At 40.6% G+C, this 16,052-nt stretch overlaps 2 protein-coding genes across 4 annotated transcripts in view; one reads left to right on the top strand and one right to left on the bottom strand.

Annotated features, from left to right (window-relative positions):
• The first annotated feature begins 1,531 nt into the window (after positions 1-1,531).
• LOC137643850 (transient receptor potential channel pyrexia-like) lies at positions 1,532-8,262 on the top strand. The gene is made up of 3 exons (XM_068376576.1): positions 1,532-3,639; positions 5,220-5,389; positions 5,604-8,262. The coding sequence occupies exons 1-3, from the start codon at positions 1,723-1,725 to the stop codon at positions 6,409-6,411; spliced, it is 2,895 nt and encodes a 964-aa protein (XP_068232677.1). The 5' UTR covers positions 1,532-1,722; the 3' UTR covers positions 6,412-8,262.
• A 1,881-nt stretch (positions 8,263-10,143) lies between these two features.
• Positions 10,144-16,052, bottom strand: part of LOC137643848 (recQ-mediated genome instability protein 1-like) — a 301,889-nt gene continuing 295,980 nt past the window's right edge. For all 3 annotated transcript variants that reach the window (XM_068376572.1, XM_068376574.1, XM_068376571.1), the window contains exon 10: positions 10,144-10,491. In XM_068376572.1, the coding sequence (XP_068232673.1) occupies positions 10,342-10,491 (150 nt within the window). In that variant the 3' untranslated portion in view covers positions 10,144-10,341. The remainder of the gene's footprint in view (positions 10,492-16,052) is intronic.

Genomic DNA, 16,052 nt, shown 5'->3' with positions numbered 1-16,052 from the left:
CTAGATCTGGTAGCATTGTTTGTTGCCAGATACATGCCTTTGGTGTTCAAGCTTTAGATGGTAGCGTTCTTGCCTGGTGATTGCCAAACTGGGGTTTGAGTCTTGCTCAAACTCATTGGTTCCTCTGGTCACTATAACCTCACCATCCCTGTGAGCAAAGGATGGGGTGTTTGGTGGAGCCTATAGGTCTATCTGCTAAGTCATCAGTAGCCATTGCCTGGTCCTCCTTGGTCCTAGCTTGGGTGGAGAAGAGCCTTGGGCACTGATCATATGTAATATGGTCATTCTCTAGGATTTTTTCCTGCTTGATAGAGTAATGTCACTGTCCCTTGCCTCTGCCATTCATGATTGGCCTTTAAACCTTAAAAACTATTGTTGTTTGGTGACGATGTTTGCCCAACGGCCACTGCCAGGTAACGTGTATGCATCCTTTGGAAACTCCTATATTTTTTCATGCTAACAACAGGTCCAAGACTATTCTTGCCAACAACTCATTAAATCTCTTGTTATAATTCTCAAAATACTACAACTGTCAAGCTACATTTGTTAAGTTGAATGTGAATTTGATACTGAAATGGATTTTTAAAAATTCTATTAAACTTCTCTCCTGAGAACTAATTTGAATTTTGTTTTCATCTTTACTTGCTACAACTTGTTATATATTTTCAGTCTTGTTTTTATCTCTCCACTATTCCTGCCAACCATAATGGTTTAACCGAAAAGCTTAATATGAGATACTTATAACTACTTCATCAAATATTCTTGCAAATGTATGGGATTATTAACCCTTTTACCCCCAAAGGACGTACTGGTACATTTCACAAAACCCATCCCTTTACCCTCATGGACGTACCGGTACGTCCTTGCAAAAAAATGCTATAAAATTTTTTTTTTTCATATTTGAGATTTTTTTTTTTTTAAATTCAGGCATTTTCCAAGAGAATGAGACCAACCTGACCTCTCTTTGACAAAAATTAAGGCTGTTAGAGCAATTTAAAAAAAATATATACTGCAAAATGTGCTGAGAAAAAAATAACCCCTTAGGGGTTAAGGGTTGGAAATTTCCAAAGAGCCTGGAGGTAAAAGGGTTATTGTACCTGCAATAGTTAAGAATCAAGAAGGATTATTTGTTTCTAATGTTTATGTAACTGGATGACAGTATCTGTGTCACTCTTTTTTATTTATTAAACCAAATACATGAATATTCTGAAAGATTGTTTTGGGCCCAATACATTGGACATTGATTGTCCTCAAATCCAACCTATACAGTTTAAAAAAACTAACAAGAAACTGACAGTTGAGTGATCTCCAGATTGGAGTCAAAAGCACTGTAATGAGATAGTGAGGATTTAGAGTAAACTGAGACTTGAAACTAAAAGCATGTTTTTAATTGAACCCAGTTACTTTATGATGAGATTTAGTATTACGACAGAGAAAATTGAATACTGTATATTGTGGTATAGTATATGACTCCTGTTATTGAAGTTTCTTTCATAGTTATTACTAAATGTTTTCTTTTTCTTTCAGATTATTCCAAGATCTATCTCCTTTGATATATGCAAAGGAAAGCAGTATGAAAAGCACATCAAAATCTGGAAGAAATTGTTTCATTATGGACAGGGAAACAAGTTTTAGAAAGTGAAAGCAAATCTTAAGATAAAAGTATGCCAGGTTTAAATAGTTACTTGAGCATAAGAATCTGATTATTAAACCTTTTTTATCATGATCCATCGTAAAATACTCTTTACGCGCAGTGACTCTTTAGATGACGCACCACCTGAGACTCCAGTCTTCCGTGGTCCACAGCCAGATTCAAGATTCACTTTGCTGGTGGAGTCCCTTAAAACTCGAAATTTAATTGGAGTTCGAGCTCAGCTAGCTCGAGGTTTACCACTAAATCATCGTGAAGCTGCTAAAGGCAACAGAACACCTCTTATCTATGCAGTAAAGCATGATTTCCTGGAAGCTGTGGTTGAATTGCTTGGCCGAGGAGCCAATGTGGCTATTGCTGATGGAAATGGGGTAACTCCCCTTCATATGGCCGCTGCAAGTGGACAAATAGCACTGGTAAAATTACTGCTGTCCCATGGTGCATCTCCAGATCCGGTGGATGACCATTCTCGCACTCCACTGCATTATGCAGCCAGGGCTGCCAATCAAGATCCAAGTGATATAGGAATTGTGAGTGTTGTAGAAACTCTTCTCAGGGCTGGAGCATTCCGTGGTAGACGAGATAAAGAAGGACGTATCCCCCTTCACAATGCTGCTACTGCAGGAAGTCCCAAATTAATTAAAGCTCTTGTAAACTCGAAACACAAAGCTACGTTAAATTTAAAAGAGAATGAAGGCCGTACACCACTCCACTGCGCTGTTCTTGGAGGAAGATCCTTAGAAGCTGTTAAGGTTCTTATACAATTAGGGTGTACATTGGAGGCAAGAGATGCCCAAGGATACACATCGATGCACTTGGTTGCAGCGAGACAGGTGAATTATGTAGATGATGAGTTTGATGGGGCATGTTTAGAATTGCTGTTGTCACAAGGAGCATCTGTCTCGGCAAAAACTGATGACGGCTACAATGCCCTTTCACTTGCATTGCGTCGAACGATGTGGTGGGGTCGACTTAAATCAAAAGATTATGTGCAGCATGCTGTGGAACTATTAGTTAGCAAAGGTAGCTGCATACAAGATGGCTTTGCAATGTGGAGAATGGTAGAAAGCTTCCCTTCCCTTGTACCTGTTGCCCTTAACAGATCAGTTTCCAGTAACACATCTGTTCGGGATTCCCCCCATCTCCGTATTGATTTCGACTTTGGACCGCTAACAGTAAATGCTAAACATCTTCGTGAAATCAGCCGCCAGTCACCTTTAAATCCACAATCAGAATTACCATCCCCATTACTAAAAGACAGAGAAGTTGCCATGCTCCATTACATTCTGTGGGCAGGAAGGAAAAATTTATTAAGACATCCTATCTGCAATACATTCCTGCACCTTAAATGGTGCAGAGTTCGTAAATACTTCCTAGCAAATGTGATATTTTATCTCCTATTTGTGTTGAGTCTTACTGGCTTTCTGCTTTCGTCCAAAAATTGTAACACCTCAACAAACTTGGCCGAGATCCAATTAAACTATTCAAATGGCAGTAACATAACCCAAGAGTGCTGGTGGGCTGGAAAAGAACCTGGTTTAGTTGGATTCACATGGTGGTGTTTAGTGATATTTTATGGTATACTGACTTTACGGGAAATAGTTCAAGTTTTACAAAATCCAATTTTGTATATAAAAAATATAGGGAACCTCTTTGACGCATCTTTAGTGGTGTGTGTCCCTCAACTGTTGGTGACCATATTCCCAGATGAAGAGGATCCAATTGCAACATGTTGCTTAGCTTTGTGGCAACAAAAAGTTGGGGCAATTGCTATAATACTAGCGTGGGTAAGACTTATGCTTTTCACAGGACAGTTTCCAAGCTGTGGTGTGTACGTTGTTATGTTTTCAACTGTGGCGAAAAACGTGCTCAAATTCCTTGCAATGTATGCGTGCGTATTGGTGGCTTTTGCATTCGGGTTTTATGTTTTAATGAGGCCCACTAAGCCAACCTTCAGCTCTCCAGCAATTTCTCTAGTAACATCTCTTGTAAGTATTGTTACTATTACTTTTATTTTATTGGTGTTCCTGCTATATATTTCATGTTTATCTATATGAATACTGAAATAACTGTACAGAATATTTTACATTAAACAGCCATACCTGTAGTGGTATGAAGTCATATTCAAACAAAGAATTTTCCCAACAAATTTGTATAACTTACATAAGCAAATTTGAAAAGTATTATGTGACCCTAAACCTACATCTGGAAAGATGAAATACAAGAGAGTATAGACTAGTATACATAATACAGTATCTGTAATAGACAAATTGGTTTTGATGATAATCTACACGAATGGAATCATTATATTCTTACATGTTAATGAATGACAGTGAATAATGGTTTTCTTAGTGGACTATTTATCCAAATGAATCCTTCAATATGTTCAGATGCAAGCCTTGAACTGCCGTTGTCATTTTCCGATATACTTTGCACTACAACAAATGATACTTGTACATTACTTATGGAATAATAAAAAACTGCAACTCATCTGGAATCAAATCCCTGTAATTAATGAATTTTTGGAGGGTTGACTAGTTTGAAAATTACTAGTATGTTTCAGGGCATAATTTCTTCATTGGCTTCAGTACGTTTTTTAAGATCAAAAATGCCGCTCGCCAACAAACACTGTAATAGGCAAGTATATAACTACTCTATTGGCATAGGTAGTCATAGGTTTTGAGAATAATGGGTAAGAAAAGCATTACAGTTATTAATGTTGGTCCAAAGGGGTTATCCATTGCTACCACATCAATTTGTTGAGGCCCAAAGGGGTTATCCATTGCTACCACATCAATTTGTTGAGGCCCAAAGGGGTTATCCATTGCTACCACACCAATTTGTTGAGGCCCAAAGGGGTTATCCATTGCTACCACATCAATTTGTTGAGGCCCAAAGGGGTTATCCATTGCTACCACATCAATTTGTTAAGGCCCAAAGGGGTTATCCATTGCTACCACATCAATTCATTGAGGCCCAAAGGGGTTATCCAATGCTACCACATCAATTTGTTGAGGCCCAAAGGGGTTATCCATTGCTACCACATCAATTTGTTGAGGCCCAAAGGGGTTATCCATTGCTACCACATCAATTTGTTGATAAAACTTTCTTCTTGGACACAATAAATCATGTTACAGCAAATATATAACTTATGAAATTGATGCTTCAAAACCCTGCAATTTTTATCTTTAATTATTGGTAAATTATTCATTCATATGTTGATAGTCTCCTTTAATGGTATGTTAGTAAACAGATTTAACATCGAAAGTAGCCATTACATATACCTTATAATTCATTCCACAAACTTCCTTCAAAAAAGTAAATGAATCATTTATATTTTTCTGTATTGATTGAAGATAGTCGATACTAGCAATGGTACCAGAAATGTTCATAACTTGTTAACAAATGTGCCAGTAACAGACACTGCTTACGAGGAGTTCCTCATTACAAACTATAGATAACTCGTATAAAATACATTACCATTAAGACTAATATAATAGTGCCTGGTAATGATTTGATATGTATTTAAATATTAAAACTTTTGTGCCTTTTAATTTCATTTTCACAGGTAATGATGACTGGGGAGCTAGACTATGAGTCTGTCTTTCTTCAGGATGAAAACAGCCCCGCCTTTCTGAGTATTCTTATTCTTGTGGTGTTTATCATCATTGTATTCATCATTCTCTCAAACCTTTTAGTGGGTCTAGCTGTCAGTGATATGTACGCAATACGACAGAGGTAGGTGTCCATCTACTGAATTCTACCAATTGTGAAATTAATACTGTACTGCCCTTTTTATATGAATTATTCTTAATTTATTCTTAACTGATTCATTGCATACCTTTTAAAAATTAAAACTTCAAGCATTTCAATACAACAATACATAAGTGTTCAAGGTAAAATTGGCTATTACAGAACATAACACAATATTTATAATTATTTTTTTTTTTAGGTCGGAGGTTTTGCGTTTAACAAGACACGTGGAATTAATGACTCAAATCGAAGCCTTGTTCCATAGCCGTTTCATACCAAAGAAGGTTACTAAGTTCTTCTTGAAAAATATAAGCATTACTAAAGGACTGCAAAAGCCTTCCGTTAGCGTTTTCCCGAACCGCAGAAATGGGTTTATTGATAGTATGTTTCTCCTTTTGTCCAAGCTATTACCTTCTAGAAGATTTCTGATAAAAGTATTTGAAATCTTTGTATCAGGATTTATAGCTCCAGAACATGAACCATCTCTACCGAAAGAACTTCTAGTGGAAACTGTTAATATTGCACTAAGAGAACATGAATTGGATAAACGTGACCGCCTCCTCCATTTTCGGGCTCATCAATCCGGCTTGGCAGGACAACATAAATATTTGCCATTCCAGCAGCCGCTATTAACTAATCAAACTACTCTAACGAGCAAGTCTAATGTAATAAGAACAGCCTCAACAGGACCAAGGAACTCATGGCGCTGGACATTTGCAAGTGATACCGACGTAGAAGACGATATAGAAAATGTTCATCAGGTAGTACAAACACAGCCATCTGTTCGTACATCATGGCTGGGTTCTGTTCCTGCACGCACTGTTGCTCCCGATCCCAATGCTAGATTTGATGAACTCCGAGTAATGGTTTTGAGCCTTCAGTCAACAGTTGAAAGTTTAGTGACAATTATACAGCAGCAGCAGCAATCGTCTGAAACTTCACCACTTACACAGAGAAACAGACGAGTTATTCTGGCAGAAAACACGAATAACGAAATCAGTATCTAGAATTTGGTAAAGTAATCTAATCTTAGTATTAGCTAATGTCTAAGACTTTATGGCATGTTTTGAGTCTAATAAAGTTTTCTCTGATAGTGTGATTTCTCATATATCCATTGATATAATACATTTTAAAGTTATTCAAAAAAAGAAATGTCTTAATGCAATGTATCTGCTTCAATTTCAGATAGCCTACAATGGGAATTAAACTGAGAATTATGCAATCTATTTTCCCTTACATTCATAACTCATGATTATTAGTGCTTCATATGAAAAATTCTATAGAATCACTCAAAATTCTCTCTCATTCTAATCCCCTTAGTAGTGTGCATTTAAACAGAAGCCACATGGATAGCAATCCTAACTTTTTTATGCCTTTTGTTATTCACCGATTCTTCTTGGGTATACAGTATGTGACATTCCCGCCCCATAGTAACATTAAGTCAACTTTTCTATTCCTGCAACTATTCCTCACTAGACATGAGAAAAGTACCTACAAAGTGTGCTTTTTTTCACCAGCTAGTTATTCATTCATATCTGTAACTATGCTAAATACAGAACTGAACAGTATTACAGTACAGTGTTTAAAATATTTTGACTTTAATTTGTTATCCATCTGCACAGAAAATCTAATTTGCATTCGTTACAATGTCATTTTGGGTAATCAATTACTCATTCATATTTGGGTTTTTATACTTCAAAAGGAACATGTCTAATGACTGAATTTGAATACATTCTTAGAAACATTAAAAAGTAAGGCCGACTTTTGAACTGTTCTGGAAAAAAAGTAAAATTTCCATGCCTAGTAGACAGGTCATATAATTTTCTAGTATAGGTTACAGAGCTTAGATCTTTAACTTTTGCTCAATGTTTTGAAGTGTACATTCAGTGGGTCTCTTTAAATGTTTCATCTAAAATTAGAAATTTTGTAATTTTGTGGATATTACTGTAACCTTTATGGAACTCGCTATTCTGTGACCACGAATGATTGATTGAATATAAATAACACCCAAGGGATCATGGTGGTAAAGTACTTCATGCAAATAAGGACTAATATATGCCTACTTGAAATTTCAAAATTAAAACTAACAAAATTTCAATGGACAAGTTTGACCAAATTTTCTTAGGAGTCAAATCACATCATGTAACTTCAAATGAATGTACCGAATAGAAATGCCATAATTGATAACAGTTACATTAGTAAAACTTTTCTTAATTAAGGAAATTTACATAGCACAATGGCACTGGTACAATTTACTTTAAACTACAATGAATAACATAAATTCTCTTCATATTAATAAGAAAATGTTGACTGCTATCTATTGAAAGCTATATACAGCATAATCTAACATGAATCATACAATTTACGTTTAAACTCAAACGCTTTCCTAATTCCGTTTATGTAAGCAACATTGGAACTGTAATCAATGAATGGATGATCACAAATGAAATTCAAACATCGACAGGTTTTCTATACTTTTGTTCAAATGAGCACCACAGGAACTAACCACCAACACTTAAGTAGATAAAGTAACAATGCCACGTTGGAGGCGGTGACCTCATCTTGAATAACAGTTCTTAAAAGCCTACCACGAGGGGAATTGGTGAGATATTCTCAGTTATTCAATAACTGAAAGATACAGACTGAAATATTCTAGTCGCTAAATTATATCAAAGATAAAAAATTCAGATGTCATCTCATTCAGTGTATGGTGTGCATGAAAAATACTTCATCATTAAATAGTCAGATGTATATCTTGGTTTTATATTTACTGTACATATAATGTATATAGCTCAAATTTTTACATATATTTTGTATTATAGCAATAATTTGTTAATTTCATAGATATAATTATATACAAATATATTTCTCACAATCTTATTTTTACCCTCAACCTTACTCAGAACTTTGAAAAAAAAGAATTTCGTTTGCAGAAGTTGAGATAAATATCACATGTCTTGTACAACCATTTCTAAGAAAGAACTTTGGGGAGCAGAACTTGAAGGAAGACTAGAGGAAATCTGCAATCTGTCAGAGTTACTCCAACAGAAGTATCAATTCTGTGACAATAATTGCAGGATAGGCCCACTTCCCTAGTAGACAGCTCCAAAGGACCTTTGCATGTATCCAGACGTCTCTTGCGCAGTGCCTTGCAAAAAGCCCTTTGCTCGAAGGAGCTGCTGGATATCCTCCAGCCGTGAAATTTGGATTGGCAGTGCTTCTGAAGGTGTGAATGACAGAGGAATGTCGGGGGGGGGGGGGGGGGGGGGGGTAATTCTCTAGGGACCTGGACTAGAAGTGATAACAAACCTGGATATCACTGAGCATGAGGCCATCTAGAAGCCACTGGAGTCATGGCGTAACCAACATTCAGTCGATTAGTGGGCAGATCAGGTTAAAAGGAGGAAAGGTGTACGTGTACATGTCCATGTGATCCCGTTGTTATTGTTGTTGTTGTTAATAATTATTATTATTAATAGCCATTATTATTTATTATTATTATTAATAATAATCATTAACATTACTAATAATTCAAACACAGCCTATGTTTAGCCGTGTGGTAAACAGGTTGAATTCTGGAGAACCTCACAGGGAAAGAAGCCTCTCTGCTACACAAGGATGTAGGGACCACTCCTACCCTAAAACCTGTCCTTGGCAACCAAGTGTATGTGCTAGTACATTCCTCTTGCCCGGAATGTACCTGGCCGACATCTCTACGGCGTCGAACATTGGCCAGACATGCATCAGCTTCGTCAGGTCACAAAGAGGGTACGAGACCTTGTTTGATGACATTAAAGTCACTACAGTGGTGTTGTCGTTCACCAACACTACTAAATGCCTCCTTACACGTTCTTGGAATGCTTGCAACACTAGGAAAACTGCTTGCATTTTGAAAACATTGACGTGCAAATGTATTTCTTCTCGTGACCAAACACCTGAAATGACCAGATCATTCAGGTGTGAGCCCCACCTCTTCTTTGAAGTATCTGAGAACAGTTGCTAGTCCAAAGGCAGAGATTCAATTAGGATGCTACTGTTAAGGCTTTTCTCTTTTAGCCACTAGGTAACATCTTCTCGAGCCTCCTGTCCCACAGGAACTGGGGCTCTCTGGAGGCTGACAACTGATCTTTCAAACACCAGTGAAGAGATCTCTGATGGAGGTGTCCGTGTAGAACGAGTTTCTCCAGGAATGAAAGGTAGCCAAGAAGACTCTTCTAGCAACAAGCTGGGACTTGTCTTGAACAGATATGGTTGAATAACATTCTTGAGTTTGCTGATGCGATTGTCTGATGGAAAGATTATCGCTGCTGCCATGTCTATCACATCAACAAGTACTTTAAGTTCTGCTTAGGTATGAGATTTGACTTCTTCCAGTTTATCACAATCCCCAGATCGTGACAAAATGTGACAACCCTATCTCGATCCTGGAGCAACTGCCGCGGTGAGGAGGACTTGATCAGCCAATTTTTGAGACAGATCATCAAACCTATCCCTTGCGAGTGGACCCAAGCTCCTACCAAGGCAAACACCCAAGTGAACACCTGGGGAGCCATATCAAGCTGCCTAATTGAAGGACGAGGGTTCGTATGTCGCATAGGAACAAATTCTATATAGTAACATAATGAGCTTGTTCAACTCATGATCAATGCAATCATAAAAAAATTCAAGTTATGAAAGACTATCTTATACTTGTCATTGACAAAATATCGTTGAAGAGGAGTTTTACAATAAAAATACCATTCACAAAAATACTCCAGATAAATTTACTATACTCTATACCATAAAAAGGATTTTATAAAACATATATACTGTACAAAACATAAATGTCATAAAAAAAATACTTTACATGCATCACGTGAAATGTTTTCTAAAACATAAATTGACAAATCTCTATCTACAGTATTTACCAAGACACTTCACCCAAATAGAATGAAATATTATAAACTTAAAGATCGTCTGGATAGCTGCTGCGCAGTTACAGAATTTACAGGGATAATTTCGGTTAACTTTGTTCGCTGACCTGGTAACAACTGTAGTTTAAGAAGACAGCACAATGAAATCAATTTCTGTTGGCAGCCAACTACACTCTGAAAAAGGGAAAGAAGACGTGCTTGAAAATCTGCAATATGTTATTTTCATTAGTAAAATAAATTTTTGAATATACTTACCCGATGATCATGTAGCTGTCAACTCTGTTGCCCGACAGAAATCTACGGTCGGGATACGCCAGCGATCGCTATACAGGTGGGGGTGTACACAACAGCGCCATCTGTGAGTAGGTACTCAAGTACTTCTTGTCAACAACAACTCAATTTTCTCCTCGGTCCACTGGTTCTCTATGGGGAGGAAGGGCGGGTCCTAAAATTCATGATCATCGGGTAAGTATATTCAAAAATTTATTTTACTAATGAAAATAACATTTTTCAATATTAATCTTACCCGATGATCATGTAGCTGATTCACACCCAGGGTGGTGGGTGGAGACCAGCATACATGTTAACAAAGAAGCTAAGTATCCCGTATCTTATTTTAGCCGTTATTCAAAATAACAAACATAAAATAAATAAGTACCTGGTAAGGAAGTCGACTTGAACCATTACTCTGCCTTTTTAAGTACGTCTTCCTTACTGAGCCTAGCGATCCTCTTAGGATGCTGAGCGACTCCTAGGTGCTGAAGTATGAAGGGCTGCAACCCATACTAAAGGACCTCATCACAACCTCTAATCTGGGCGCTTCTCAAGAAAGAATTTGACCACCCGCCAAATCAACCAGGATGCGGAAGGCTTCTTAGCCTTCCGGACAACCCAGAAATATTTCAAGAGAAAGATTAAAAAGGTTCTGGAATTAGGGAATTGTAGTGGTGGAGCGCCCACCACTACTGCACTCGTTGCTACGAATGGTCCCAGAGTGTAGCAGTTCTCGTAAAGAGACTGGACATTCTTAAGATAAAAGACGCGAACACTGATTAGCTTTTCCAAAAGGTTGCGTCGAAAATATTTTGCAGAGATCTATTTTATTAAAAGGTCACGGAAGTTGTGATAGCTCTAACTTCGTGTCTCCTTACCTTCAGCAAAGCTTGGTCTTCCTCATTCAGAAGGGAATGAGCTTCTCGTATTAACAGTCTGAAAATAATAGGATAAAGAATTCTCTGACATAGGCAAAGATGAATTCTTAACTGAACACCATAAAGCTTCAGACGGGCCTCGTAAAGGTTTTTAAAATAGAACTTAAGAGCTCTACAGGACATAATACTCTTTCTAGTTCATTTCCAACCATATCGATAAGTTTGGAATAACGAACGATATTGGTCAAGGCCGAGAAGGCAGCTCGTGTTTGGCTAGAAAACCAAGATGTAGAACATGTAGCCGTTTCGGATGAAAATCCAATGTTCTTGCTGAAGCCATGAATCTCACTGACTCTTTTAGCTGGTAAAGCATATCAGGAAAAGTGCCTTAAAGGTGAGATCTTTCAGGGAGGCTGATTAAAGTGGTTCGAACCTGTCTAACATAAGGAATCTTAGAACCACGTCTAAATTCCAACCAGGTGTAACCAAACGACGCTCCTTCGTGGTCTCAAAAGACTTAAGGAGGTCCTGTAGATCTTTATTGTTAAAAAGATCTAAGCCTCTGTGACGGAAGACTGATGCCAACATGCTTCTGTAACCCTTGAAAGTGGGAGCTGAAAGAGATCGCTCTTTTCTCAGATATAAGAGGAAGTCAGCTATTTGAGTTACAGAGGTACTGGTCGAGGATACGGATACTGACTTGCACCAGTTTCGGAAGATTCCCCACTTCGATTGGTAGACTCTAAGGGTGGATGTTCTCCTTGCTCTAACAATCGCTCTGGTTGCCTCCTTCGAAAAACCTCTAGTTCTCGAGAGTCTTTCGATACTCTGAAGGCAGTGAGACGAAGAGCGTGGAGGCCTTGGAGTACCTTCTTACGCGTGGCAGACGTAGCAGGTCCACCCTTAGGGGAAGAGTTCTGGGAACGTCTACTAGCCATCGAAGTACCTCGGTAAGTTATTCTCTCGCGGGCCAGAGGGAAGCAACTAGTGTCAACTTTGTCCCAACGTGAGAGGCGAACTTCTGCAGTACCTTGTTGACAATCTAGAACGGAGGGAATGCATATAGATCTAGATGAGACTAATCTAGTAGAAAGGCATCTAAAAGAACCACTGCTGGGTCCGGGATAGGTGAGCAAAGTATTGAGAGCCTCTTGGACATCGAGGTTGCGAAGAGATCTATGGTTGGCTGGCCCCAGGTGACCCAAAGTCTCTTGCATACATCTCTGTGGAGGGTCCAATATGTTGGAATTATTGTCCCTTCCTACTGAGACAAACTGCTAAGACATTCAAGTTGCCTTGGAAGAAATTTGTTACTAGTGAAAAGTCTAGACCTGTTGAACAGGAGAGGAGGTCACTAGCGAACTCGCACCATGTCAGAGAGTAGGTCCCTCCTTGCTAGGAGATGAACATCAAAGCAGGGAGTTGTCCGTGTTGACCTCCATTACTTTGTCTTGAAGGAGAGACCTGAAGCTTTTCCAGGTCAGACGTACTGCCAGAAGCTTCTTGCAGTTAAAATGCATTGTCCTTTGACTCGAGTTCCATAATCCCGAGCATTCCCTACCGCCTAAGGTCGCACCCCAGCCTACGTCCGATGCGTCTGAGAAGAGAACGTGGTTGGGAGTCTGAACAGTCAGGGGAAGACCCTATAAAAGGTTGATAAAGTCCTTTCCTCAGGTTAGACCAGACTTATCTTCCGGAAACCGGGATCGAGACCGCTTCTAGCGTCTTGTCCTTTTCCAGTGAAGAGCTAGATGAAACCGAAGAGGACGGAGGTGTAGTCTTCCAAGTGACACCAATTGCACCACGGATGACAGTGTCCTAACCAGACTCATCCACAGCCTGACAGGGCCGTATTCCTTCTTCAGCATCTTCTGGATGGATAGCAGGGCTGGGGATTGATCTTCTTGTTCAGCCATGTCCTCATCAGAGGGTTCCTCATCCGAAACTGATGAGGAAACGGCAACGGAATGGGCAACGTCTGACTCGCTGAATCCGGTCGCACTGGTGGATGCGTGACGGAGCCGGACACAAGATCATGGTACTGCTGCACAGTCTGTGAACTGTCAACCATGGGGAAGCGAGGAAGTACAGCGACAACCCGAAACTGTCTAGACTGTCTGGGTAATACAGACAACCCCTTATCGGGTTGCTGAGGTTGCCGCACTGCGTCACAACAAGCCACCTCTGCTGGTTGTTGAACGTCTTCCCAGTGACACACTGAACGTCCACAACCACCTCCGAGAGTAGCATAACATCAACGTGCGACTGGCAATCCACACTGGGTCGCACCGGTGGAGGAACCATCTCAACTGGCGGACGTGAGTAGGATACCTCAGCGTCAACAGGGCGTACAACCAACCGGTAGGAAGGTCGTTGGCAAGAAGGGTCTTCTCCGTAAAAAATCCTCTATCAAGGACTAAGCTTGGACTGCATGTCTTGCAACAAAGCCCAAGGTCTATGGGAGCAGGTGTGGCAACAGACGGGGTTAGCGACTGAAGCGGAACCATTTACCCTCCCTGGAAGCATGTTATGCTTAAATAAAAGTCCATAGGAGGCTAAGCAGCTCAAGGCTCCTCTCCAAATGACAGAGTCCTCAAGGGAATATCAGAAGGAGGGAGAACAGCACTTTCTCATCTACAGGAACCATATCCGAGAAAAGCTAGGTTCTCTCAGTGAGGGTATCACTGGTGCAAAAGCAGCAGACCAGAAGGCAACGTTATGAAACTGCTTGACAGTCTGTGAACTGTCAAAAACTGAACTGTCAACCACAACAGGAGCGTGAGGATATACAGCACTGGTGTATAAGTAGCAGACCAGAAGGCAACGTCATGTAACTGTTTGACAGTCTGTGAGTTGGCAACAACCAAAGTTGTGTGGGGAAGCCTCAACTCCTGACTGACTAGTTTGCTGCGGGCGAGTGGCGGTAACCACAATGTGTTGCGGAGGCTGACACACCGTGTCAAACCACGGCAGCTTGTGGTAGCTCACGCACGGCAACGGAGTGCTCTGTGTGTGGGAGTCATCATACATCTGGCAGGGTTGACTGTGCATGGGTGGAGGAGCTCTCACAACAAGAGTGTGAGAGCAGGAAGCCATGCCGGGCGCACAACCGTGGGAGGAGTAGGCCCACGGGTGCATCGTCAACCTTCTCCGCAGTCGGAGTGTGGGAGCTGGCAACAACAAAAGCAGAGTGCTGGTGCGTGGGAGGGGCTGCGGTGGGTTGAGGAGCATGCGGTATGGTATGCGGAGCATGCTGTAAGGTATGCGGCTCATGCTGCATGGTATGCGGAGCATGCTGTAAGGTATGCAGAGCATGCTGCATGGGCTGCGGAGAATGCCGCATAGTGCTGGAACCCGGCAGCTCTACAGAACCTTCCCACTGCTGATGCGGTAGCTCACGCATGTTAGCAGATGGTGCAGCAAGAACATGCGTCTGGCAGGGTGGACTGCGCATCGGTGGTGGAGCTCTCACAGGTGGAGTGTGGGAGCAGGCAGCCGCAGTATCTGCTGAGCGCACAACCTCGGCGGGTTGTAGGTTAACAGGTGCATTGTCAACCTTCCAGCACGATACTCCTGCATGAAGGAGCAAGCTGAGACTGTATAGTCTGCAGCATAGACCACTAGGGACTATGAAAGACAACAACAAACGGAGCTACTGTCCGTTGTGACTAAGGGTCTAAAACAGCTGGTGCGGCAACAGACGGAGTTACTGCCTGTTGCGGTACCACCTTGCCCCTCTTGGGAGGTGTGCAGTTGTCGTACTGCAGCGAGTCCGAACTGACCCAGTGGCTACACCTAGGCCGTTGGACTTGCGCGGAAGGGACCGACTTGCACTTAAAAGCTGCAAGATTTGGTCCATGGTTTCTGCGAGAAACCTCTTCCGCAGACGAGGAATAAATGGGCTCTCTCGTCTTTGTGTGGGTGGGGTGATCACGTCGGCAACGTGTGTAGATACACCCGAAACCACGGAGGGAAACGTTTGTTCGTCGATCAAGACCTGTGGAACCCATAAGTCCTTCGACATTACTTCTCCCCTGGGCTTGGGAGCTTGTAAGAGGTATCGGACAAGGTGAACAACTGGCACGAACAAACGAACCCTCGAACGCAACACTGTAACACTTTGCGCATATCACTTTATCACTTTTGATTTTCTGTTTGCACTTATTTCACTGAACTCGAAACTTTAAGTGGTTTGTACCTGAAACACGCAATCCTATCCTTCATTAAAAGGTAGTAATTGCGAAAACAGTTTTACAATGTAACAGAAAAACATAATGAAAGATAAAGAATTCAGTGGCTGGAAAAGAGACTAAACACTAGATCAAATAAACTACGTTTAAAATCTCTCACCGCATAAAGCCTGGGAACAAGAATAAAACTCTAGAAACGTTTTACCTTCTTCCCCTATAGCGACTAGGGAGAAGAGTAAAAAACGAGAACAACGTTACCCGCTTGAACGAAACGTTTATCCTCCTCTCTCTCCCTCCGTCTCTATCTCTCTCTCTCTCTCTCTTGACTTAGAACCTGAGAGAATGAGCCCAATTATATATCGTTAAAACATATTATTTGTTAAAGGAAAAAAAC

The sequence above is a fragment of the Palaemon carinicauda genome, chromosome 7 (assembly GCF_036898095.1).
Source record: "Palaemon carinicauda isolate YSFRI2023 chromosome 7, ASM3689809v2, whole genome shotgun sequence".
Lineage (NCBI taxonomy): Eukaryota > Metazoa > Arthropoda > Malacostraca > Decapoda > Palaemonidae > Palaemon > Palaemon carinicauda.
The sequence above is the reverse complement of the archived record's forward strand: the minus strand, read 5'-3'. Positions and strand labels throughout refer to the sequence as shown.